Below are 27,140 nucleotides of genomic sequence, written 5' to 3'. Positions count from 1 at the left end.
GGACTTCCGGTTTAAATCACGACGTGGAAACATGCATTTTCGGATTCAGCGAGGTTTAATTAGTCTAAAAAAGCTGTTTCCCCAATTGTTATATGAAATACTTCTGACATTCTATATTTCCAAATATGTGGCTAGTCTATAACTATAATGTAACTACATACTTTCTGCGAGTATCTTTTACAGGTCTGTCGGTAGGTACTCTTTGTCCTTCCGAAGTATGTCCTTGTTTCCACATTAATTTTGTTCTTTGAAGTTATTGTCTAACTACAATAGCTATAAGTATGACAAACACAAATAAACAATTGTTCAGATATGCACGTCTTCTGGAAATTTGAGCAACTCATTGCACGCCAAAGGTTATTATCTACCGAGTGACCGAATAAGAATGACACGCGGCTATTCCCCAGAGAATAATAACATAATACACAGTGTCCAAGATAAGGATTTCCGAAACCAGTCAAATTAGAGAAAAGATGCGCAACTAATGAGCCGGTACCAGTACCATGCTTTAAGAAAACCAGAAAATTTCATTACTTCCGAGAATATGCCAGAAAACTAAACAAAAAGAAGTTTGTCCGATTGTTGTTCTTGCATGATTAGGGCATTACCAACCGTTGTTTTCCATTGGTTCAATATGCGCTGGCACTTTTGTTTCAGTATTCATTTTAATTTTTCTTTCTACGCTTCCTTTCCATTTTTCCATTTTTCTTTGCAGCTACCTTCCCTCGTAGTCTCCTATTTATTTTTTCTGTGCGTTTTTCGCTTCAATTACGATATCATCTTTCCTTCATTTTCAGTTACCCATTACTTTCTTTTCGTTCCTCCATTCGTTCTGGTTTCTACTTCAATTTCAATTAACGCCTTATATTTCTTCCTTCTTTTTTTGCGCCCCTCTTCTGTTATCCTTAATTCTTCTTCTCTACTTCTTTGTACCCTTGCGTTGTCTTTGTCTCCGTTTTTGCTTCGAATGATGTGTTCAGTCTTACGTGTTACTTTTCGCTTTCATATTCGCTTCTCTTTTGGTTCCCATTCGTTACTCGTTTAGGTTTCCCTTTTGACACTATTTTGTTTGCTTCTCTTTTGACTTTCGTTCGGTTTAATATTTCGTTGATTTCCATTTTTCTTCTAGTTCCCTCTTCTCACTTCTATTTCTTCATTTTAGGTTTCGTTTTGTTTCCCGCGTTCAGTTCTGCTCATTCCGTGTTTGGCTTTTCATTGTTCCTGCTTTCGTTCTCCTGTTTTCGGTGTTCGATATGTTCTTCTCTGTTTTTGTCCACTGTTTTTTTTACTCTTTTTTTTATTTCCTATCTCGTCGCCGTTTCGCTTCCGCTTTTGCTTAGTTTTCGTTTCGTTATCTCGTTTCCTTTTTCGTACTCTCTTTTTATCCTTTTTTGTTTCCCTGTCTAACTCTCTTCTGTGTTAGTTTCTCCTTTCGTTCCCTTTCCGTTCCACGTTGTGATTCTGTTTTCGTTTTCAGTTCCGTTCTCTCTGGAATGCGTTTTGTTCCTTCTGAACTAATCCTTCTATTCTCTTTCAAACTCCCCTAGTATTCCCAGATTCTGCAGGGGTTTGTACCCTCTATGCGCTATTTCAACCCTCTTAGTACTATTCAGTACGTCTTGTAGGCTCTGTGGGTCTTTTACCTTCTAGTCCCCCTACGTCTACCAAGATGTTCTTCGAACCTTTAAGTTCATTTTATCCAATCTCCGAATTTGTTCGAAGTCAAGTTTTTCAAGCGCTATTTCAAATGCTTTCAGCTCCACGTGGAGCTCTTCTATGTTTATAAAAGCTTCAGGTAACTAGAGATCTTCCACAATTTCGGATCCTTTCTTCGCGCTTAAACTTTTCCGGTTTTTTAATCTTTCTACTTCCACCTTTCACATTTAATCCACTTTTTCCAATTCTTTCACTTCTCCCAATATTTTCAATTCCTTGAAATATTCGGCCTCTCCGGTTCATTCGAGCTATTGCGGTTTCTTCATTTGTTTTTTAAATATTTCATTACTCCAAAGCCTTTAAACTCCTAAAATTCTCCAATTACGGGTTCTTTAAATCTTTTTAATTCGTTCTTCGAGTGACTCGACTCCGTTTCAGCTTCTTACCAGTTTTTAAAATTCCATTACTTCATTGTATACGTTTCTGTAATTTCTGTACATTTTTCGGTATTTCAAGCTCTTCGAATTCGTTCATCCTTTTCAGTTTTTTCAATTCTTCGCCGATACACAGATCTTCGCTCTTCGGTTCTCCGAGTTATTTCTGTCTCTAATTGTTTCAATTTTTCCGATTCTTCGATTTCCTAATATAAGGTTGACAGAAATCTTATAGATTTCTCGCGATTCCGAATCCTAAAAGTTCTCCCAATTCTTTGAGTTCGCCAAACTCTGCAAGTTGGTCCAGTATTCCCAATTTTTTCGTTGCAACTAATATTTCCGAAGTAGTCCAGTTATCTAGTTGCGTTCTGTGTCTTCGTGGACTATTGCTTTCTTCTTTTCTTGAATCTTTATATTCGTCTAGGTCATCAGTTTCTTGGACTTCTTCCAATACGTCCAATTCTTCGAAATCCTCGTCATATTCACATTTTTTCCTTCCCATTTTTCCTCATCAGGTTCTTTAAATTCCTGTTGTTCGCCTAGCTTCAACTTTTCCCACTTCCACGAGTTCCACAAGATTTTCAAGCTCTTGTGGCTCTTCCTTCTTTTCGTGTTCTTTCCATTTTTCATTTGCTACTTTGTGCTTCTTTTGATCACATCCAATTCTAATTACTTCCCCATGATTTGAGTTTTCCCACTTTTTTGGTTTTTTCGACATTCTCATGTTGTGCAGGTCTTCAATCCTTTCCAACCTCTTCATATTGTATTCTTATAATTATTTTGCCGTTTTCAATTTTTGGAGATAACCTTGTACTAACTTCTTGGTTAAGCACTCCCAACTTCCCGAGTTTTTCTAAATCTTTTCCTTCCGTCAATTCGCAGAATTTCTCAAATTTTGCGCCTTCTTCCAATTGTTCTAAATCCAAGATTTTCAACTCCTGTTCAGCTTTTTTAATTCTTCGAAATCTACAAGTTCTTTGAATCCCTGGAGTTCTTTTCAGTTCTCCCATTTTTCAGGTTTGTTTTCTCTTTCAAATCCTCCAGATATTTGATTAATCTGTGCAACCCCTTTGAACTTCTCAGGTCTAAGAAATGCCTCAATTTCATTGAGCTTCTCAGGTCATCGAGCTCAAGCTCAAACGTTCTTATTTAATATTTCGTGCACTTTTAGTGGAATCCAGTGGAATTGTTCAACGCCAAAAGAGGTTAGTACTATTGGAAGCCTGAAAAAGTGCAAAAAATCATCAGCGCGTAGCCATGGTTACATAAGTCCGTCCAAGAATGCAAAAATTTTCCGAAAACGCTTTTTTTCCACAAGTACGTCTTTAATTAATAACAACTTTCAAACGTACGCCTGTAGTTATTGTTCTAATTGCACTAAAACGTAATTACCCAAACAATCCTCTCTAATTATCATTAATCGTTGACCGAACTAGGAAGTTGAATTGCGCGTAGTAAATGGAGCTGGAGGCGGTCGTAACGTTGTATCGAGATATAAATAGGCAAAGTTCCAATGAAAAATTGTCATTCATCGGTGTTCAATCAACCAACAATGTTCGGAAAAGTAAGAACTAACTGCAGTGAAGATCAGGTAGTGATAACTTTTGTTTCAGTTCGTAGTTCTCTTCGCCGCCGTTGCAGCCGCAAAGGCCGGACTCTTGGAAGGCGGTCTCCGATACGCAGCGCCGGCTCCCATCGGTTTGGCTGCCCCAGCTCCAATCGCTTACGCCGCCCCAACTCCAATCGCTTACGCCGCCCCAGCACCCGTCGCTCTCCCAGCACCTGCTCTTCCAGCAATCTCCAGGATTGAACACCTAGGACCCGCCGTGGTATCATCGTACAAGACCGACGTCGCCGTCGCTCCCCAACAGAGGACCTACGAAATCCAACCGGCCACCGTCCACCACGCCCCGGTACTCGCCGCCCCAGCACCCGTCTACACCGCTGCCACTCCTTTGATCGCCACAGCTCCTCTCATCCGCGGCGACGGATACTTTGGACACGGATTGGGATATTCCGGCGCTCACTTCGGCGGATCGCTTGGCTATGCTACCGGTTACGCCGGCGCTCACTTCGGTGGATCGCTTGGCTATGCTACCGGTTACGCCGGCGGATACCTCGGCAGAATCGCCTCCCCGTACGGATTCTCCAAGTACGGTCACTACTAAATAACCGATCACTTGCAGTGGTTACATTCTGAGAATGTCTTTAATAAATGAATCTTTATTGTCAGTTCTGTATTACTATACCCAACTCCCTGTTTGAAACGCAGGATTCAAAAGATCAAAAGAATTGGAATTCGGTAAATAATCGGACTAGTGTTAAAAAAAAGACCGAAAGCCGACTATTGAAAACCATAGATCGCTGATTGACGAGGGGAGAGTGAGGAGAAAAATTGGGAAGTATGAGACTGAGAACCAAGAATGGTTAACTGACTCAACTAACCTGAACACCGTGTTAGAGTTCCACATTTGTGACCTTTTTTCGAAAAGGGAAAGGTGCTCTTCAGCGAAAATCAAAACTCCCACGCCATCCTCCCTCCGTCCCTTAGAGCGTCCTTTGTAGGGTGAAAATAAATACAAAATAAAATAAATAAATAAAATGTTTGTGGTGGAATTTAGGATCCCAAAAATAAGAGTGTTAGAGTCCTCCCTGGATCGTTCCAAATTCCCTCGCTGCATTTCGGACTGATCCCGATGATATGGTCATGAAAATGTGGAAACCATATCGTCTGCAATATCATCTTTATATCTAAATGATCCTTTAATTGGTGTTGGTTAGGTGAGGATCATTAATGGTAATCTTTTGATAACGTTATCGCTCAGTGAAAATGTATAAAAGACGTGCAAGCGTTTCAGGAACAAAAATGTTTAGTTTAAAATGCCTAAAGTAGTGTTCTTGAGGGTAAGTGGTGGTGAATATGCAGCGCTGTGCAACCTTCTCTTTTACAGCTTATCTCGTTACTATACAGGCTCATTGTATGGATCTGTTATAACGTGGAGCAGTGACGTAAATGGAAAATTATGGAAGACAATCCACAAGAAGGGTGACATTTAATTATGTTTATAACATATAACGTTAAACTATGTACTGTTTTAACCCGTTGAATGAATTCTTGGTATTTTCTTTCTCGTAGGCGGGTTCAGATTTTTCTTGTTATTGTCATCATTAGCATAATCCCCCATATTCCAACAAAGGCCAAGGTATGTCTCCCCAAATGAATCTTAGTCATGATTAGTTATGATGTAAAGAATTTATCTGGATGATTGGAGTCAAGAAAATGCGTATCATTTTTACGCAGCTGGTGCTAAATGAGCTTGTATTTTTAGGTCGAGGTGGCTGGCCTAAGGATAGGTTTACTTCCGTCTCGTATTGCATTTCTCATTTTGCACGTGAAGGGGGCTGAGTGTACGGTTTCTTAAATTGCGTGAGTTTTGGAAAACAACTGGGATTGGTTGAAAAAAAAACATTGACCAATGAAAGTTATAGTATGGTTTCATTCTCTAAAATACTGAGTGGAAATTAGTTTTTAGAGAGGCTTAAAGGGGATTCTAGATTTGGCTTTGAGAGCGGACAGGTTCAGTTTTGAAAAATTTACTGAAGGAGATCCTTAAAGATCTTCAAGATTTTGTAAGGGTACAATGTAGAAAAGTCTTTTTGATTGTTGTCATGAGTCTTAAGTTTAATTTAATTTAAGTACCACAATTCCTTTGTGGATCATCTTCACAGTTATGATGTAAATAATTCTCCTGAAAATGCTTATTAAGACTGTAACGGGCTAGTTGCATTTACAGGGGTGGAAAGTCCCTCTTGCATAAGATGGAATTGAATCTCTACGGCACTGACAGAAATACCAATATAACAATTAATTTTTAATTTACCCAAGGCTAGCTCAGTAATTAAAATGTTATATAATTACACCCCTTACTTTGCTAAAATTTGACTTATCTCCTTCTAAGGTCTGAAGTCCCAAGGCAAATGTTCTGGTTCAAAGGAATCTAATAAATACGCTTAGTTAATTAAATATATTGTTTTGGATTTGAATGAAATGCAATACGGAATCTTTTTAAACAAATGGTTCTCGTAGGTCGATTTCTTCAGAAATATCAAAGTTACTTTAAGCAAAATCAGTATGCAAATTCTAAAAAAACCAACCAGTAGTTTATACAGAACACAACATTTAAACAACTTACAGTAACCAGCGTGGACGGGATTCAGGTTACAATTGATTCTCTCTCCCTACACGGAACAATACAGCGTTATTTAAAAATTTTGGAAATAGAACGCTTTAATAGTATAGTGGACTCTTTGTACCACGTTACGTTAACTTCGTGGTGAATTCCAATCAAAGATGCCCATACATACCAGTGAACTCCAACAGAGCAGCTCCAATTTCGTGAAATGAATACGCGACATTGTTGTTGTGCACTGGAATAAAACGCCAAATTTCGCTGTGTTGATATTAAATTCTGCCAAATGTTTACGGTGTGATTTTACGGGGGTCGCCCCACTTTTTGGTTCCTACGAATGCGTAAAAGGGCCAAAAACGACTTCATAACTTTTAATCGACAATTGTCGGCCCGATCGACAATTTCACTACCATGAAGGGTAGAATGTAATGCAAAAAATTCCAGGTCGCTAGAACAATTCTCATGAAGTAGTTAAAAACTACCGAAGTGGGTCCGGACGGACTGACGGACGAAACGCAAACAATAGTACATTTTTTAGTTCTTAAAAAATGCGCTAAAATGAATGAGAGGCAAATATTAAAATAAACAGAAAATAGGAAAGGGCAAAGGGAAAGAAAGCTGTAAACGAGGCACCAGAGGGGTGGTGACTACCCGATGTTAAAGAGGCGTGAACTGGGCATGCAAAGAGATGTGGTACGAGTACGAAGAATACGAAACGGGAAGAAATGTGAGGGAGCGAGGGTGGTTTAAAGTAGGAATGACGGAATTGAGGATCGTGGAGAGTACGAATAAAGGAGAAGGCAGTAACTACAGGCTGGTGGCTTAAAGAGGTAAAAGTGAAGAGTGAAGGTGACAGAAGGAAGGTGTAAAAGAACCCCGAAGGGGGTTGAAAGACCTACAAACAGCTTACGATAGAGAAGTGAAGGAGGGAGGTTTGGGGCATGCGTGAGTTGGTGGAAAGAAATCTAGACAAAAGATTACTGTGAAAAGGACATGAAAAAATGTATAGAAGGTGTGAGGCGTAGAGAATAGTGTAATAAGTGGTCGCTTTGCCGATGTAAAAATTTGGTATTGATTTTGTTAAAATATGAAAATTTTCACATGTACCGCTTCATAGTAAACTTGAACGAAAGTAAGTCTGGCGATAGTAAGAAACGCATTTGGGAAAGCGAGCGCGGTTGCCACGATCTTTTCGGGCCTAAAAGTTGCGTTCGTTCCATTTGCACCGAAATGCGAGTTTTCTATTGATTGTTAGGGCACACCAATCGAGTTCATTGCGTTCAGAAAAGAAGGCCCGTTTCTCTTTCAATGTCGTGCCTTTATATCTCCCATGAGATTTTGTATTTTTGATAAAAAATGTTTATGAGAGCAAGTGTTTAAGGGCATTTAAAAGCTTTGATCAACTGTTGAATTTCTACTCCTATTCTTTTAGAGAGAATCTTTAAGGGCCTTCAAGCGTTTTCCATGTACTTTCAAGAGCCCTCTAAAGACATTTGGCTCCAGAAATCTGCAATAAACCTGAATGGGTTTTTTTTAATTTTCACAGTGCAAAGTATTGGTCCATGAGAGTCTTCAGGACTATACTAACCTTTCAGATGTCTTATTTTTCTTTATGCTCTAAGAGGTGATCGCTTAGCCTGTTACAAAAATGTGGTGTTGAATTTGTATTTTGACAACGAGCTCCTAGCGAGTTTATAATTTTGCGATGTCTGTCCGTCCGTCCGTCCGTTAGCACGATAACTCATAAACGAATGGACAGATTCCAATGAAATTTGCAGGTGGATTCTTCATCAAATTTGTAGATCGGAGTTCCTGAATTGGCAATGTAGCCCAAAAAATAAAGTAGGCCCTTTTGACATCTCCGTTAGTTATAAACCGAATTGCATGAAATTCAATATGCGCATAGCTTAAGCCATATAAAATACATTCCAAAAGTTAAGCCTAATCGATCAGCATTCACAGTAACCTTTGCGCATCTCGACCATTTACAGACCGAATTGCAAACTTTCTTATTTATGAAGTTATTTAAATGAAATTTGATACATAGCCACTTGGAATAAATGCAAATTTAACGCCAGTTCCAAAATTTTGTTTTGCGCATGCGCAGTGCCAACTTTCTTATTTATGGAGGGATTTAAATGAAATTTGACACATGGCCACTTGGAATAAAACCAAATTTAACTCCAGTTTCAAAATTTCGTTTTGCGCATTCGCAGTTTCAACTTTCTTATTTATGGAGGGATTTAAATGAAATTTGACACATGGCCACTTGGAATAAAAGCAAATTTAATATCTGTTTCAAAATTTGGTTTTGCGCAGGCGCAGTGCCAACTTTCTTATTTATAGAGGCATTCAAATGAAATGTGATACATAGCCACTTGGAATAAAAGCAAATGTAGCGCCATTTTCCAAATTTGGTTTTGTGTAGGATGTGCAACGCCAACATTCTTATTTATGGAAGCAATTAAATGAAATTTCATACATATACACTTTAAATAAAAGCAAAACTAACATCAGGTTTAAAATTTGGTTTTGCACATGCTACAGCCATACCCAGGAGCTCATTTGCTATATTTGTTTAATTTATTTCAAGTAAAAATGAAAGGCTTTTTGTTTAATTTCAAGAGCGACAACATACAAATACTGGTGTGTGAAAAAAAATTGATTCACGGACGACATTTTAGCGGCGTTGCGAGAAATATCTTCATGTATTTGTGAAGATCTTCTGCGGTTGTAACCCGAGAACCGCAACGTGAGCGAAATCAAGCCGGATAGTAGTAAAGAATTAGCAGTTTATCTTCGGGTAAAAACATATTAAGTAGCGGGCACTCGGCACTCCTAAATTTCGCGACGAAGAAAAACTTTCGATTCGAAGGAATGCCTTTTATTTACGACTGTTAAAATATAGGCGAAGGAACATTTTCGAGTCGAAGACCCGCTTTTCAAATAAAAAATGGAACGAGAAGTTTTTTTCGGATCGCTTACAGTAGCCGCTGGTGAAAATCAGGTTTCCAGTCGGTATATTTTGCATTCTGATAGGTGCAGAAAAAATGCCATTGAGCTAAGTTTTTTCTGTGGGGTTTTTTGTAAGTGCTATCGGCACTAGATGTTGTGAGGAAGAACGTTGTTAGCCCTTTTCGTAGATTCCTAATGCAACTATGAAATATTGTCTTTCCCAGATTCTCCTACCTGGAAAGATTTCCCTTTAACTGCTCTATTTTTGAAGTACGCTAATTACAAGCAAAAAACCTTTTCATCGAACAACTCATTAATTAGAGCCGAATCATAAGAACAGTTCGGAAATTACCCCGTTGTTTGAAGTACATTGGAGTGGCTTTCAGTTTGCACGAGCGCATTCTAAACACAAGCACCGAGCGCAAACTTGAAAACAGCAAGCAGACTTTTCCACACAACAAAAATGGGTCGATTTGGTAAAAATTAGAAGCTCACACTGCCATATTATAGTCTCATGCGGAGAGGATAGGGGAGAAAGATGGTGATTAAACACGTACATTTCCAGCGTTTGAAATAGTTTCACTTGGACGTCCTTATCTGCATAACAATCGCAGACGCTAAAGCGTCGCGCCGCCGAAACTAATATCGCAATAATAACAACTGCTTATTAATTCCGGCCGTGTTATCCAATTTCGTTTGCTCAAAGCTGAATCGCACACGCGTCCGTATCAAAGAAGTTTTAATTGGAAATTTTATTTTGGAAAACAATTCACATGGGTACTTGGGGCTTCGGCTAGTAGTGGGCGTACGCGCGGTGTTCGAGTCTGAGACCAGTGGCGTAACCGTGTCCGAAAGCTAAGGGGGTCGCGTATTTGTAACCGCCAAGTGCGAATCCTAAACCATGGCCTAGGGTGAGCGGGACTCCTAGGTGTGCTTGTGCTGTGAATCCGATGGCCGGTGCGACTATGGAACCGTGGACGAACGCAGGGGTGGCGGCGTGGAGAACTGGTGCATGTTCAGCGCGGATGATTGGTGCAGGTACTGGGGTGTGTTCGCTCTTGTAACCGTAGGAAGTTGTGACGACCGGCGACAGAGGGGCGACGTAGGACTTTGGCGGCACTGCGTAGGTGATCGGCGGTTGTGGGATCTCCACTGGTGTAACGGAGTGAGCGTATCTGATCGTGGGTACGCTGACGGCTGTTTGAAGGTATCCAGCTTGGGCGACTGCCAAAACGGCGCAGATGGCGATGGTGAACTGCAAAAACTTAGTCAAAGAAATTCAAAGCGATTAATACCACTTACCTTCAGAGCCATGGCGATTTGATGTAGCTATTGCGCTGAATGCTGCTCTGTTTTGCGGCAAACTTGCTTTTTATACAATTGCCTTGTAATTAACCCAACCTTTCGTTTTGTAAGTTGTGGGTAGACCAGTAAAGGGCCCGAGGCCGGGAATTTTGCGCATTTCTATTTTTAATGAAGTCATTAGGGATGGAGATTATACAACTGCTGCCGATCGAATTTAACCTTACAAATGAGTTATTAGTGGAAAAGCTACAAATACGATTTCTAATGTGAATGTATACTAAAAACCAAAATTACGAAATCCCAAGATATCCCATAGATTACCGAAACGTTGAAATCATAAAATTTTAAAATTCCAATGTCTCAAAAATAATGCGCTAAAATCCCACACTCCCAACTTCACTAAATCGCGAGATCAAGAAATAAAATACCCAGATTGTTTTAACACCCAACGCCAAAAAGGTACTGTAAAGCTACAATTCTAAAGCTACTTACTCCCAAGTCTTGAAACTATGAGATTCCGATATCACAAATAGTCCAGTTCCCGAGATTCCGATTTTTTCGTTATTCAGTTACCCAGCTCACGAGATTTCCAGATCTTAAGATGCCTGTGACACTGAAATTCTAGATCTAAATTTTAAATTTTAAAATCTTGAGAGAAACATCAAAATCTAAAAATTCTATTCAGACCTGAGGTCAAAGTGTCAAAATTCTTAAGACTCTAAAGTAGTAGAACCCAAGGATTCTAAAATCACAGAAAGAGAGATCTTGAGTTGGCAAAGATTCTCAAGATTGGGACATCCCAAGACAAGGTGACAAGATTTGCTAATTCACCAAATCGCTAGATTGGAAAATACTAGCATTACAAAGATCCCAAGACACTAACACTGTGAAGTTCCTAGGCACAGAAGAACCCAATATAAGTGTACCCTGGAATCCGGCTTTTTAAGATTCTAAAATAGTATGGTAACGTTTAAGAGTCCTAAAAAGGATAAGCTTTTAAGATCCTGATTTCTTTAGCCCCAGAGATACATGACTCTAAAAAGAGAATCTTAAGATTCAAATAAAGATAACGTGAAAACCGGATCTTTCGAAGATCTAAGAGAACACCTTTGGTGGAATTCAGACCTTGAAAAGGTTCGTAGGGAAGTTCGCAGCCTCGTTAAGATTTCAAGATCGCTATAGGGGCCGTATTCGAAGGTCTACACGAGGAACATTCTGTGGTAACATGGAGAGTCTGGAGAGGAGAATTTCTGCAGGGGATGTGGCCCTGGGAGCGTTCCTAGATATAGGGGATGCGTTCGATTCCATTACTGAAGCCTCTGAGCGTTTTGGCATCGATGGGTCAATCGTAAGATGGATCCGCCCCATTCTCATAAGCGAGGTCATTGTATCTTCAATCGGGACGACGGAGATAAGCTCCTTGGTCACTAAAGGATGTCCGCAGGGTCTTCACTGCTGTGGTACCTGTGCTAGACGGGCTCCTCCGCATTCTGAACGAGGACGGAACGTAAACACAGGGATACGTGAAAGATCTCCCGATCGTCGTACCGGGAAAGTTTCCAAACACCGTGAAAGATCCCATGCAAGGGGCTCTTGGACAGTTGGATAGGTCGGTGACCTCTCCGTTAATCCGGAGAAGACCGAATTACGAATAGAAGAAATAGAGGACGTCAATTGGGTCTGAACAGGTCAATGAAATAGTTGGAAGTCATCATAGACTCCCGCTTGACCTCGAAAGGGCCCCTAGGTCCGATGAGATGTGATCGGGCCTGTATTACTAAAATCGAAGGGTTATAACGTCGCCCTCTACGACAGGGAGTAGTGCCTGAACTCATATTATGCGTTCCTAAAACCTGAGGGGCTCGTGTGGTTTACAGACGGGTCCCTAACGGAAAGGGGAACGGGCATGGGTATATTTGTTGATTCGACCGAGGGTGCACCTGTTCCTCATCCAATTCTGTACGTGCTGTGTCCCGGATACATTTCATAAGCCGATCCAGTCTTATTTGCTGCTTACGAATGTGTGGCTGCAGATTACCCAGGTTGGGTACGAGAGGTATTTCTTGGGATCATCGCTCTCCTCCAGGTGTCGTTGCCGCTAGTGACGGCATGTGGGCGGTGGAGCGTGCATCTGTTTCCATGGCTGTCTCTCTGGACCTTACACTTGTTGCCCCTTGACTTGTCTCCCCTTGGGATGTTGTCTCGTTCGGATTAACCAGAGTTGCCGTTGAGAGGGCGTTCCTCCATCTGTTGCTACTTTAGGCCCTTGAACTCGCTTAAAAATGTAGCACTTCACTGGAACCGGAACCCTTGTGGTAACGCGGTTCCGGTTCGTTGCAAGGCTCGAAGGACCAAATACAATGCTTACTGGGACCGGAACCATTTCGTTTAAAGGCTAAAAGAACCAAAATGTCGTTCTTACTGGAACCGGAACGCTTGTGGTAACGCGGACGCAATTCGAGTTGGGGTTGTAAGGCCTAATGTACACCTATTCGACTCGAAGGACCAAAATGTAGCGTTAGGGTGGTAAATCCTATACTTATACAAAGTAAATTCGCGTTCGTTAAGGTTGTAAATCATGCTCAACTAAGCTAATTTACACAAGATAAATTCGTACAGGGTATGAGTCATAAGATAATCCCCGACCGAATTTAATTTGTGTAAGGTTGCTTAGGTGAGGATTATGATCTATAACCCTAACGCTACATTTTGATTCTTTCTGGAAGACTGCTTTCATGATTTGGTGAACTGCGTCCTTTGCAACTTCGTAATGGGCCTCTAAAATATCAGGTACTTCGCTGCTTACTATCTCGTCTTGTACTTCTTAGATGTCTTCCTAGAACCGGGGAATCCCCGTCTTCTGGATAAGTTTCAAAAGCTGATAAAATCTCATTTACTGTGTACAGATGTCTCTGGAACCGGAACCCTTGTGGTAACGCGGCACCAATTCGAGGCTCGAAGTACCGAATGTAGCATTAGGGTTGAAAGGCCTATTGTACACCTATCCGGCTCGAAGGACCGAAGTTCCTTAAACTATTCAGCATTTAGGAATGTCCCCATCAGACACAACAGGATATGGGAAAATGAAGGTTCTCTTTCCCAAAGATCAGGAGCGGAAAATATTATGTTATAGAGGCCGCTTTATCACCTCAAGCCACGTCCATCACAAAAACAAGAACAAAAGTTACAGGTAAAACTGATTTATTTCATAAATATACATTATAATGTCCATAGAACAAAATTGGATCACTTCCAAACGAAAGTTTACCAACCACCATATCCGGCGCGTGCCAAACCGAAACCGGAAGCGTAGGTCTTTCCGTAGCCGAACGGAGTGACACCGGCGTAACCAAGGGCCAGTGGGGCGGCGTGAACTGCAGCAGGTGCGGCTAGTCTGTATCCGCCGGTGTATCCTCCCAAATGTCCGGCGTAACCGAAGGTGGCGGGTGCGGTCAAACCGAAACCGGTGGCGTAACCGGCACCGACAGCAAGACGAGCATCACCGAAGTGTCCGAGCGCTGGAAGTGGGAGAGGAGCGGCGGTGATTGCGGGCGCGGGGATGGCGACGCGGGTCAAAGGCTCAGCGTGGAAGGCGGGCGCGGGGATGGCGACGCGAGCCAAGGGTTCGGCGTGGAAAGCGGGTGCGGGGATGGCGACGCGAGCCAAGGTTCGGCGTGGGAAAGGCGGGTAGTGCGGGGATGGCGACGCGAGCCAAAGGTTCGGCGTGGAAAGCGGGCGCGGGGAGGAGGGCGGGTGCGGGCGCGTAGTGGACGGGCTCGGAGCGGATGATCGGTGCCGGAACGGGGGTGTGCTCGGTCTTGTATCCGTACGAGGTGGTGATGACTGGTGGAAGTGGTTCGGCGAAAGATTTTCCTGGAACGGTGTAGGTGATTGGTGGTTGCGGGATGGCTACGGGTGCGACGGAGTGAGCGTATCTAATCGTGGGTACACTGATGGCTGGTTGGAGGTAGCCGGCTCTGGCGACTGCCAAAACGGCGCAGAAACTGACGAACTGTAACATGTTCAAAAATTATAAAAAACCATATTTTAGCTTGCACTGCGACTTACCTTGAGAGACATGTTGAGGGATGTTCAAACACGATTGAGTGATATCGATTTGATAGTACTTTGCGCTTATATACCGTTTACATTCTACGCACAGGTGCTTAACTTCTAATTAGCTACTCCTTTCATTACGTACCCATATTGCTTAAGGCGTACCCTTAGTTGTAAACAAGTAAATGCACCTTACATGCCACACTTCAGACGTGGAAAGGTAATGAGTACCTACCCATTAAATAAAATGGACAAAATCTAAGTCTCAAGAATCTTTTACAATAAAAGAAAAATGTCCAAAAATCAAAAATTTTGTATAACACCATATCACGAACATGTTTGGCTACAAGGTCTACTAATTTCAAAATTAACTTCTTTTGCTTTGGGTAGGTGCTTAACGAAAAGATCGTAGTTATTGGAGAATTCATAAAAAAACAGAGACGCATTACGTAAATATGACTAATGGATTCTTGACCGAAATGATAGGAAAAGGTACGTAGAGGCACTGCGTTCCACTGCGAATTATGCAAAATTATGAGTGGTCAAAGGAAGGGCCTCTACATAGAGACCATACGTTCCCATACGAGTTTCGAAAATTATCGATGGTTTAATCCAAAAATTAATTCACAATATAGGAAGACGTACGTGGGGCCCGAAAAATTAATTCCTTGCAGTGAGTTACTATGAATTTTGCGAAATTATGAATGACTTCATCCATCCAATTAATCTAAAGGTAGGAAGAGACCTGTAATTAACCAAAAAAAAATCTTCTATGCCTAGAACCCGTACTAATTACAAAAATTATGGATGGTTTAATCCACCGAATTAATCTACAATACAGGAAGACGTGCTTGGGGCACAACAAATTAATTGCCTGCACTGAGCTATTACGAATTTTACGAAATTATGAATAACTTCATCCACCTAATTAACCTAAAGATAGGAAGAGACCCGTAATTACCCAAAAAAAGCTTCTGTGTCTAGAACCCATACTAATTTCGAAAATTATGGATGTTTTAACCCACCGAATTAATCTACAATATAGGAAGACGTGCGTGGGGCACAAAAAAATTAATTCCCTGCACTGAGTTACTACGAATTTTGCGAAATTATGAATGACTTCATCCACCCAATTAACCTAAAGATAGGAAGACACCCGTAATTACCCAAAAAAAAGCTTCTGTGCCTACAACCCATACTAATTTCGAAAATTATGGGTGGTTTAATCCACCGAATTAATCTAAAATATAGGAAGACGTGCGTGGGACACAACAAATTAATTCCCTGCTCTGAGTTACTACGAATTTTGCGAAATTATGAATAACTTCATCCACCTAATTAACCTAAAGTAGGAAGACACCCGTAATTACCCAAAAAAAAGCTTCTGTGCCTAGAACCCATACTAATTTCGAAAATTATGGATGTTTTAATCCACCGAATTAATCTACAATAAAGGAAGACGTGCGTGGGACACAACAAATTAATTCCCTGCACTGAGTCACTACGAATTTTGCGAAATTATGAATGACTTCATCCACACAATTAACCTAAAAATAGGAAGACACTCGTAGTTACCCAAAAAAAAAAAGCTTCTGTGTCTAGAACCCATACTAATTTCGAAAATTATGGATGTTTTAACCCACCGAATTAATCTACAATATAGGAAGACGTGCGTGGGGCACAAAAAAATTAATTCCCTGCACTGAGTTACTACGAATTTTGCGAAATTATGAATGACTTCATCCACCCAATTAACCTAAAGATAGGAAGACACCCGTAATTACCCAAAAAAAAAGCTTCTGTGCCTAGAACCCATACTAATTTCGAAAATTATGGATGTTTTAATACACCGAATTAATTTACAATATAGGAAGACGTTCGTGGGGCGCAACAAGTTAATTCCCTGCACTGGTTACTACGAATTTTGCGAAATTATGAATGGACTTCATCCACCCAATTAACCTAAAGATAGGAAGAGACTCGTAATTACCCAAAAAAAAGCTTCTGTGCCTAGAACCCATACTAATTTCGAAAATTATGGATGTTTGAATACATCGAATTAATCTATAATATAGGAAGACGTGCGTGGGGCACAACAAATTAATTCCCTGCACTAAGTCACTACGAATTTTGCGAAATTATGAATGACTTCATCCACTCAATTAACCTAAAGTAGGAAGACACCCGTAATTACCCAAAAAAAAAGCTTCTGTGTCTAGAACCCATACTAATTTCGAAAATTATGGATGTTTTAATCCACCGAATTAATCTACAATATAGGAAGACGTGCGTGGGGCACAAAAAATTAATTCCCTGCATTGAGTCACTACTAATTTTACGAAATTATGAATGACTTCATCCATTCCAATTAACCTAAAGATAGGAAGAGATCCGTAATTACCCAAAAAAAAAAGCTTCTGTGCCTACAACCTATACTAATTACGAAAATTATGGATAGTTTAATCCACCGAATTAATCTAAAATATAGGAGGACGTGCGTGGGGCACAAAAAATTAATTCCCTGCACTGAGTTACTACGAATTTTGTGAAATTATGAATGACTTCATCCACCTAATTAACCTAAAGGTAGGAAGAGATCCGTAATTACCCAAAAAAAAAGCATCTGTGAATTTCGTGAAATTAGCCTAAAAGATAGAAAGAGGTAAGTAGAGCACAAAAATTACTTTTTGTGTATCGATGCGACTAAATGTTGCATTTTCCAAAGTGTTGGTCAACATCTTGTATCGCGGATTATCAAGAGCCGAGTCTGTGACCCTGTCAGCGTACACTCCAACCAAGAACTTTACCCCTGCACTGACTACCTCATCATGGGGTGCACCAGGGTTTCCAAAGTGTTAGGCAGGATCCTGCAAATGCGGGTTCCTCTCCAGGCAAACTTCATCTCCCTGCTGAAACAATGACAAAAAAAGAAAAAATTGATCTACCCTATACAAGGAATACTTGTTTAAACAAGCAAGTTGTCGGTTCTGATTATAGATAAAAGGTGGACTTCATTGACTGCACCTTCCAACTCAAAACGGCTACTTAGACGCAACGATGACTAAGGCGCTTCTGTTCCATCCTGGCTTTAATTGATGGAACTGTTGACTGATTGAATAATCAATTTTTCATTTCAAAAAATTGACTGCTTTTAAGCCACTGAAGTTTAAAGTTGCGACTCATCTACACTGCGGAGTTACTTCTTTGATCTTTTAATCCCTTGGATTTTTCTTTAAAAGCAGCACATCGAAAAGGTCAGTGCGTCTAATTTTCAACTAAACACGTTTCTCAATTTGAACACCCTTAACTGCCTAAGTAATTTGTTTTTCTTGTATTTGGACATTGCGATCCATTGGGATCCATTTTTTAAAAAGGAAATCGATTATTATCTAACAATGCCAACATAGTTCAAGACTCCCGTTTAATTCAATACAAAAATGTAGAGATTGTCAAATTTTGTGAAAGGTAATCATCATTAAGCGAACTCGACCTACGGCAACGCAGGATTTACATAAGTAGAAATTCTAATAGCACCCCTGAGGTGCTTGTTTACAAAACAAAATTTGTTTGCTATAATTACTTTTGGGTAAACAACTGTATGTAGTTGAATATATAAGGTCTTCCTGCGCCTCATTTGTCAGTTAACACCACAACTGTTACAGCAACCAACATGTTCATCAAGGTGAGTGCTAACTGAACTTGGTTCAGTTCTCTAAAGGTCCGTAACTTTCAGGCAATCTTATTCTTCGCACTCGTCGCTTTGGCCAGAGGAGGTGGATACCTTGGAGGTGCCTTCGGTTTGGGAGCCGGCTACGGTGGTTTTGGATACGGTCTTGGACACGGTGGTTTCGGTTACGCCCTTGGACACGGACATGGAGGATTAGGTTACGGATTGGGACACGCTTCCGGATACAGCTACGCAATCCGCCCACCATTGGCTCTCCCAGCTCCAGCTCCAATCGCAGTTGCCGCCCCAGCTCCACTTCACTTCGGACACGGTGCCGGTTACACTAGCTACACCCGCCCAGCCGTCGGATACGCACATGGTTTCGCCGCTTCCGCACCCATCGCAATTCCCGCACCTGCTCCCCTCGCAATCCCCGCCCCAGCTCCACTTCACTTCGGGCACGGTGCCGGTTACGGATACACTAGCTACTCCCGCCCCGCCCTCGGATACGCACATGGTTTCGCCGCTGCCGCACCACTCGCCGTCGCCGCACCACTCGCCGTCGCCGCACCCGCTCCCATCGCAATCCCCGCACCTCTCCACTTGGGACACGGAACCGGCTACAGCTACACGAACTACGCCCGTCCATCCGTTGGATTGACCCACGGTGGTTTTGGATTCAACCCCATCTTCTCCGGCACGACTTTCGGTCTTGGACTTGGCGGTTACGCTAACCGATTCGGCCACAGCACATACGGCAATCACTAATTACCAAATTTCATAGTTGCAAATAGCAAATGTATTTATTCCATTTTTTGAATATTAAAGCAATATAATTTAATGCAATTACAATTCCAATACCATTAGCACTCCGTATAGTAGGATAAAGTGTTTAATAAGGCTTGGGAAGTGAAGAGAAACTGGTTTGTCCAAAAAAAATTTCGTTTGTAATCTTACATGTAGTCTCTTCTCTCTCGATTTTCTCGGTTTCTGTAGTGGGATGACTTCTTCTTCCAAAATTAGAATTTGCTTTGGGGCATTCTTTCCAGCGTGTTGATCAAATTCTGGACAGTTTTTTCCGTACCCAATTAAAATATTTTCCACTTTCTTCTTCTCAAGTTTCTTGTCGAAGCTCCTCTTGGATCACGGCATATTTTCTCCTTGCTCTTTCGCCCTCCTTTCAACTTTTCTTCTTCCATTCGCTCCATGGCCCTTCTTTGCCCCTGGGATATCGTCCGTTGTTCTTCCCTGGCTCTCGTTCCTACAATGTAACCCAGATGAACGCTAATGTCTCTGTGATTTTATATGTGTTAATTTACGTAGTTTAGACGATGGTTAAGTTTTGTTTATAACGTCATTGTAATGTAGCACATATTCCACAAATCCCGATAGACATCGGGGCGCCATAAAAAATAAATCCTTCTTGGGAAAATAACATTCGTTTACTATATAAGTAAATTGTAGCGTTTTTCAGTCAGTTCCAACTTCGATGAATTATATTAGAAATTGTGAGTGATAAACAATAGTTAGCGTTGTAACGTTTCCGTTTACATTTGAATTGAAATTCCCGCTAAATATAAAAATTTAAACTCAAGGTAATCAACAATAAGAATTTGGACAAAGGTAACGAGTAAGGGTCAAGGGGGTTATCGAATGTAGAGAGGTTAGAGGAGAAAATGGTTGAATGAATCCGAGAATATTGTTGTAATCCTGTAAGAAATTCAAAATTAATTAAAGTGATTGATACATTTACTACAAACATAAACTAAGTAAGTAATTATTTCATGGTAATTCTTTTATAACTCTCAAAATTCCGTTTCAAATTTTAGATCCATGCCATACATATGTGATATTTGAAATTATATGAAATTCCTTTTAATTATCAAATAAACCCAAAAACATTTGGTAAGAAGATGTGTTAAAGCAAAAATTTATTTTAATTATACCTAATTTATTTTAGGGTTTATTTATTAGATAGTTAAAATACCAATTTGGATCATCGTATAATCTACCCTTAATTTACATCTGGAGCCGGAATCCACATCAGAATCTCATCCAACGCCGTCGTTTGGTAACCATCACCGAGTCCTAAAACAATAAAAAAAATAGAAATCAATTTGGATTAAGGTCAGAAAAACTGTTTAAATTAAACTCACCTCATTAATCATCCAACACAAAACATATTGTGAAGTAATCACGACATACGTAATCTGTAAGAGATCTCCGGTAAAACCCTACAACACCCACTCAAACATTCACCTCTCTTTCATTTCTAGTAGTCCTTAAAAAAAGCAGTTATTATTTTAGCGAACATTAAAGAATCAAGTATTTGTGTTAATGGTTTATTTCATATAGTTCTAGGACTGGATTTTATTAATCGTACCCTAATTTGTCCAACGCAACCCTGGCGCCCTAATAATCCTTATGCTCTCCGGTTTTGAGCCGAGCGAAGGGGTATCGGTCCAACATTGTATGAAACATTGCCATACAGTTTTCTTACCAGGTAGTTTGTTTCTTGATTGATTTATTTTGTTGTCCATTTAACGATTGACCGTATTTACGTTACCTCTTCATGAACCTATCGAATTGGTATTTTTGCCAATACGAAAAGGTTATAGCGTTATAAATTAATTCGTAATAAAGACTGTTTCATTGTTAATAAGTTGTAATAAATCAAGAAAGTAATTAAATTTACGTTACAATAATTTGTTTATTTTCTTTACTTAATTGTAAAATAACTACGTGTTATAAGTTAAGGAACATCTCAAAATTGTTCGCGTAATATTTGTAAATTTTATCTCATGCTTTTCTCCGGGCGTAGATAACCATGTCGATAAAATTAATTTTGTAAACAGATGTCGCAGATGCACGCTTTGGATCTTTCATGGTATTCTAATTAAACTTTTCAACAAACGGAACTGTTTTCTACAAACTACCGCCCTTCTTTCTTGCCCCTTATCAAAAAGAGGGTGGGGGCGAAACTGGTTTTATCCTTCATGGTACTCTAATGAAAGGTCTCGACGAAAGGAATTAATTTCTACCGGCCATAGCCCTCCTCCTCGACCCCTTATCGTAATCGGATATAATTCCATATATCTCAAGAGCGGATTATCGTAGGAGGGTACTTACAAATTGGGATGTATGGAAGAAATATAGGTACCCATTGGTGATGTCAAAACTTGCAGTGCGAATGTCCCGAGAGTGGAATGTCGAAGGAGAGTACTTAAGGGCTATTGAAACATGTGGAAATAAGTAAATAAAATTCATAAACAAAGATGTTACAAGAGCGGTTGGTAGGGGTGTTAATAATTGTGCCTTATCTGCAAGACATGTACGTACTTGTTTTTTTGTACGTGTTTGTTTAATGGAAATTGCACTGCAAGGCTGAATATTCAAATTGTTGACATTACAAGGTAATTATGATTTTCTTTAATCCGTTTCGCCCGGGCGTTTATAGCGTGGTGTTTGTCTCTTGTCCTATGAGTGCTGTTTTTTTTCTTAGTAGTGATTATTTCTTTGTAAACCAAAAATTCTTCTAGTAAAAACAGGCCAGGAGACAGGCATATAGCATATTGTGAAAATCAAATGTGCGCATGCGCAAACTGAGCAATGTCATCTTTTTATTTATGGAGATATTTTTTGGAACTGATGCTTTTAGGAAAGACAAACATATCGCATATTGTAAACATCAGGTATGCAGATGCACGGACTGCGCAATGCTAAGTTTCTTATTTATAAGAATATTTAAGCTTTAACTTGTTGTCCTTTGTGCACTATAGTCTGTTACATGACCTCTCGGGAAGTTCTGACCAATTCATAGAAAATCCGCTAGTCACTCGCCCTAAGACGAAAATTTCTATTTATTTTTTTAGCTTCCTGGCGAGTTATTTTAAGTAACTTTTCTCAATTTCTGAATTTTTTTAATGTGAGTTTTTAGCGCCGTGACGTCATACAACTACAAAATGCTAACCCACATTTTTTATGAGTTTTGATGAGTTTACGTTAATAGCTTTAACTTTGGCTACAAAGGTACTGGGTTCGAATCCCAGGTAAAGCATGGCTGTTTGTGATTGTATAGTAGGTTGGGTGGGAAGAGTAGCTAATTATCTAATACTCCCCCCATTATAAAATAAAGACAATAAAAAAAGGAAAACGGACTAGGACACAGAGTGTTATACTATTACCACTTTTATAGTAATGAGTAATGACTCACGCGTACCGTCCAGCTACAGAAATTAGAAAACTAAGGTAAGGAAAGCGGATCTTGGTACCCGACAACTGCACCAAATTATCAGTTGACCGAAATTGCCCGCGGTACCTTGTACGTTATAGAGTTATAGTTTGTCATCGTACACCACTCTACGTACATCAGACATACATATTTGTCCCACGGATATATGTACGTAAAATGGAACAATGGATTTATAAAAAAACGATAATGGCGCCAGAGTTACTATCGGTGGCGCTTAACGAACGAGGGCATTACGTTATAGTAAAATTATGATTATCATATCTCTAAATGGTAGGGGGGGGGGGCAAATGAATGGAACCGAATGCACGTGGAGATTCGCCAAGAGTAATCCAAAAGTACAGTCGTTATGACGAAATGGAGATAAAATACTTACACTAATGTTCCAGTAAATGTAAATGGATGCCCAATTCTAATTTGGGAAAGCGTATAGGCACTTACCTTATACTGAAAGCACTTCTGTTAATAAACAACACTTTTCTTGAAGTTGAATAAACATTGTATTTGACTTTGTGGATTGTAACGTTTCTGATTGGTGCTGACGAAACTTTCGATCGGTACAAATGGTATCTTTCTATGGAATGCTAAACAGAAGGTATTATTTACTCAGTAATACCTTAGTAATTACTTTACTTATACCGTACAATGCGTCAGAAGGAAAAAGCATGGTAATCGATTGCCTAATGTTCGAAAGATATTAGGTGAGTTTGGGATAGTATTGCGTTTCCTGTATTGAAGTTAACATATAGAAATAATGAAAGTCCTTTTATTACTCAACCTTTTTGTCTACGTGGTGACAGGCGCTTTGACTTACAAAGAAAACAAAAGAGAATTAAGAAGAGCTTGTGCAGAAAAAATTATTAAGAACATCTTCCATGACTCCATGGCGTTGAGTGTCTTAACAGATGATAGTGAACTATGCGACAGTGTGTGGGGTTCCCCAATTCCTAAAACGGTGGTAAATATCAACAAAAATATCGATCATCAGCATAAAATTTACAATACAGATCACGTGATTATGTGTTTGAATGATATAAACATGTTTAAAGACAAAATAAAGCAACTTGTCACGTTGAGGACAAAAGTACTCGGAAAAGGTCATGGAACTATACGGCTCTTGATAATCACCTCTACCTCCTGGAAACGTAACGTTACCGAAACGTTTCGAAGTTTATGGAAAGACGGTTTCTTTAGTGTCTTCGTTTACGTGTATGAAGATGAAGTTTTGTATACAGCGAACCGTTTCGAAGTAGGGAATGGATGTGGAGATAATCCAAATGTAATCCAAATCTACAACTGTTATGAGGGGATAAAGATGAAAGACACTAACGTTCCAATGAACGTAAATGGATGCCCAATTAGATATGGTGATAGAAATGATAGTGTTGGTGGAGTATTGAGTGAAAGAAAACCTCAGATGCTGACCACTATCTATAAACGTTTTCTTATTAAATTACTAGCGGAGCATTACAACGGCAATCTTAGTAGAGAATTAGGAATCCTAGATCCTGCTATGATAAAGTCCAACATTTTCTTCTATGTGAACTATGTTCCAATTTCTAAGGAGAATGTACATGATTATTCCTCGCCATTTCTTAGAGACAATGCCTTATGGATGGTTCCTCGTGCGAAGACCATACCCCCGATGGAGGTAATCTTCGTTACCTTTGAAAAACAAGTCTGGATCTTAATCGCCGTCTGTTTTGTCATTGTCACGGTGGCGTGGTGGCTTATTATGTCATGCGAACAAAGAAGCTGGAATATGGGAAATGGCGATTGCGATGACAAATTTGACTTCACTCACAATTCTGGGTTCCGTTGCCAAAGTTCCGAAATCTACTGCCCTCCGATGTGTTCTAATCACGTATTTGGTATATTTTATCCACATCAATTGTGGCTTCACGGCCAACTTGATTAACATCTTGACTCAACCGCAATATGAATTTCAAATCAGCAACCTAAGCAACTGGCAGACTCAAATCTGCCTATATATGGTCATAAACTGTTTTTTAAAAACCAATTTAGCAATAACGTCACCGATTGTAAACTGTACAGAAAACTGCAGACGTTGACAATTCCCATAACAGTTTCTAGGGAATATTACACGGTTTTTTTAAATATCAGCAAATATCGTAATTGTGCTATTGTGACATTAGAAGATCAGTTGGTTAATGTGCAGAGAGAATACAACAATACACTAAACTTATACAAAATTACGGATAACAGCATCACTGGCGAAATAGTTTGGCGACTGAAATACTATCGCAACCTTTGAGGATAAAATAAAGATATTGCAAAATAAGATGAAGCTAAGAAATATGGGAGAGGAGAAGGTATTCATAAATAACGACCTAACAAGAAAAGAAAGAGACATAGACAAGCAAATCAGGAAAAGAGCGGAAGAAGAAAGGAAACTAGGAAAAACTGTCAAAATTGGATACCAGAAGATCACCATAGAAGGAAGGGAATGGAGGTGGAATAGAAGAAAGAATGCAGTAGAGGAAGTGGCAAGTAATGGAAATCCAGTAGGCAACCCAAAAAACTGATTAAGAGATGGACTGGACACGAGATGACGAAAACCGCAACGAAAATGGACATGCACAAAAGAAATAGCAAAAGTAAGCACAGTAGAGAGAAGGGTGGAACAACTTTAAGAATAGGCACTTGGAACATTAGAAGCTTGAACGGCAAAGAGCACGAACTGGTAGAAGAATTTGAAAACGCAAAACTAGATTTCTTAGCAATTACAGAAACAAAGAAGAAAGGCCAAGGAATAATACAGCTCGAAAGAGGACACACACTACTATACAGTGGAGTAAAACCGGAAGTAAGAGCAGCAGAAGGAGTGGGCTGTATAATAAGAAAAGAACATGTAAAATGTTTGAAGAAATGGGAATTTATATCAGGGAAGGTTCTAAAAGTGGAACTACAACAAAACCAACAAAACACAATCACCCTGGTTATAACCTACGGCCCTAGCGAGGACGAAATAGCTAGCAAAAAAGACAAATTCTGGGAAGATTTGACAGCAATCACAGAAAGTATAAGCGGCAGATTAATAATACTAGGAGATTTTAACGGACGAGTCGGAAAAAGGAAAAATGAGGGAGCAGACGTAATCGGAAACCAAGGGGAAGATCATAAAAACAATAACGGAGTGAGATTAATAAACTTTTGTGTAGACAACAACCTAATAATAACAAACACATTCTACAAACACAAAGAGATACACAAGTTTACGAGAGAAGTTGAGAGCAGAAACGAAAAATCCATAATAGATTATATTCTTATTAATAGAGAATACAGAAAAGAAATTATAGACGTCAAAGTAAAAAGGGGACCAGAAATTTACAGCGACCACTACTTAGTAGTTGCAAAGTCTCGTTTAGCTACAGAAATGCAAACAAATTGCGTGGAAAAATCACACCTGACAAAAGTTAACGAAGCCATTAGGACATATAAATTACAAGAACCGGAAATATTTATGAAATTTACAAAAGAAATAGAAAAAAAGGCAGAAAAAGATTCAGCACAATGGGAAACCATGAATTTGGAGCAACTATGGCTGCTCTTCAAAGAAAGCGTAATATCAACAGCGAAAGAAACGTGTGGTGTAATAGGCATAAATAAAAACAAAAAACAAACGAAATGGTGGAATTAAGAATTAAAAGAACAAGTAAAAATCAAGAAAGAAAAATGGAAACTATACCTAAGTCTGAAATCGGAAGCCAGCTACCAAGTATACAAGCAACAGCGAATAAAAGTAAAAGCAATGGTACTACAATCCAAACAGCAAACATGGGAAGAGTTCGGAAGAAAAATAGAGACAGATAGCAAAACAAACCAAAAACTATTTTATAAAGTGCTAAAAAACTTAAGGAAAGATAAACACCACACATTGAAGTACGTGAAAGCAAAAGATGACAGTGTATTAACAGAAGAGAAAGCAATCATAGAAAGATGGAAGGAATACTTTGAAGAACTGCTCAACCTAGACACACAAGCCAATTTTCTAACCGAGGAAGAAATCAGCTATACAGAAAGCGAAGAGGACAGTAATATACAAATGGAAGAACTGAGGAAAACGATAAAGTATATAAAAAAAGGGAAATCAGCTGGCCACGACAAGATAAATGCAGAGATGCTGAAAAACCTAGGGGCGCGAGGGACAGAAATGCTAACAAAAATCTTCAACAAGGCATGGACTACGGGAAAAGTACCAGAAGACTGGAAGTTGGGAATAATAATACCGTTATTCAAGAAGGGCGACAGTAGAGACTGCAGTAATTATAGGGGCATTACAATACTAAGTGTGGTATCAAAGGTATATGAACACATAATGGAGGCAAGACTAAGAATCCAAATAGAAGAGCAGCTGGCAGACACTCAGAGTGGCTTCAGGAAAGGAAGGAGCGTACAGGATCATATCTTCAGCATCAAACAAATGATAGAGAAAAGCAAAATGCAAAATTCTGAAATTTACATGGCCTTTCTGGACCTTGAAAAAGCATTCGATAGAGTACCGCGAAGCGTAATATGGAAAAGTCTAACGCAAAGGAAGGTGAGTGCAAAGTTAATAGAAGGAATAAAGGGGTTATACGAAAATAACAAAAGTTATGTGAGGAAGA

The 27,140-nt window shown here is 39.8% G+C and overlaps 2 protein-coding genes across 2 annotated transcripts; both read left to right on the top strand.

Annotated features, from left to right (window-relative positions):
- Positions 1 to 3,548: 3,548 nt before the first annotated feature.
- Positions 3,549 to 4,258, top strand: LOC116180073 (cuticle protein 12.5-like). The gene is made up of 2 exons (XM_031499904.1): positions 3,549 to 3,654; positions 3,696 to 4,258. The coding sequence occupies exons 1-2, from the start codon at positions 3,549 to 3,551 to the stop codon at positions 4,256 to 4,258; spliced, it is 669 nt and encodes a 222-aa protein (XP_031355764.1).
- Positions 4,259 to 18,266: 14,008 nt separating this feature from the next.
- Positions 18,267 to 19,031, top strand: LOC116180072 (cuticle protein 65-like). The gene is made up of 2 exons (XM_031499903.1): positions 18,267 to 18,278; positions 18,330 to 19,031. The coding sequence occupies exons 1-2, from the start codon at positions 18,267 to 18,269 to the stop codon at positions 19,029 to 19,031; spliced, it is 714 nt and encodes a 237-aa protein (XP_031355763.1).
- The last annotated feature ends 8,109 nt before the right edge of the window (positions 19,032 to 27,140 follow it).

This window comes from Photinus pyralis, unplaced genomic scaffold (assembly GCF_008802855.1).
Source record: "Photinus pyralis isolate 1611_PpyrPB1 unplaced genomic scaffold, Ppyr1.3 Ppyr1.4_LG9, whole genome shotgun sequence".
NCBI classification, from domain to species: Eukaryota; Metazoa; Arthropoda; class Insecta; order Coleoptera; family Lampyridae; genus Photinus; species Photinus pyralis.
The sequence above is the reverse complement of the archived record's forward strand: the minus strand, read 5'-3'. Positions and strand labels throughout refer to the sequence as shown.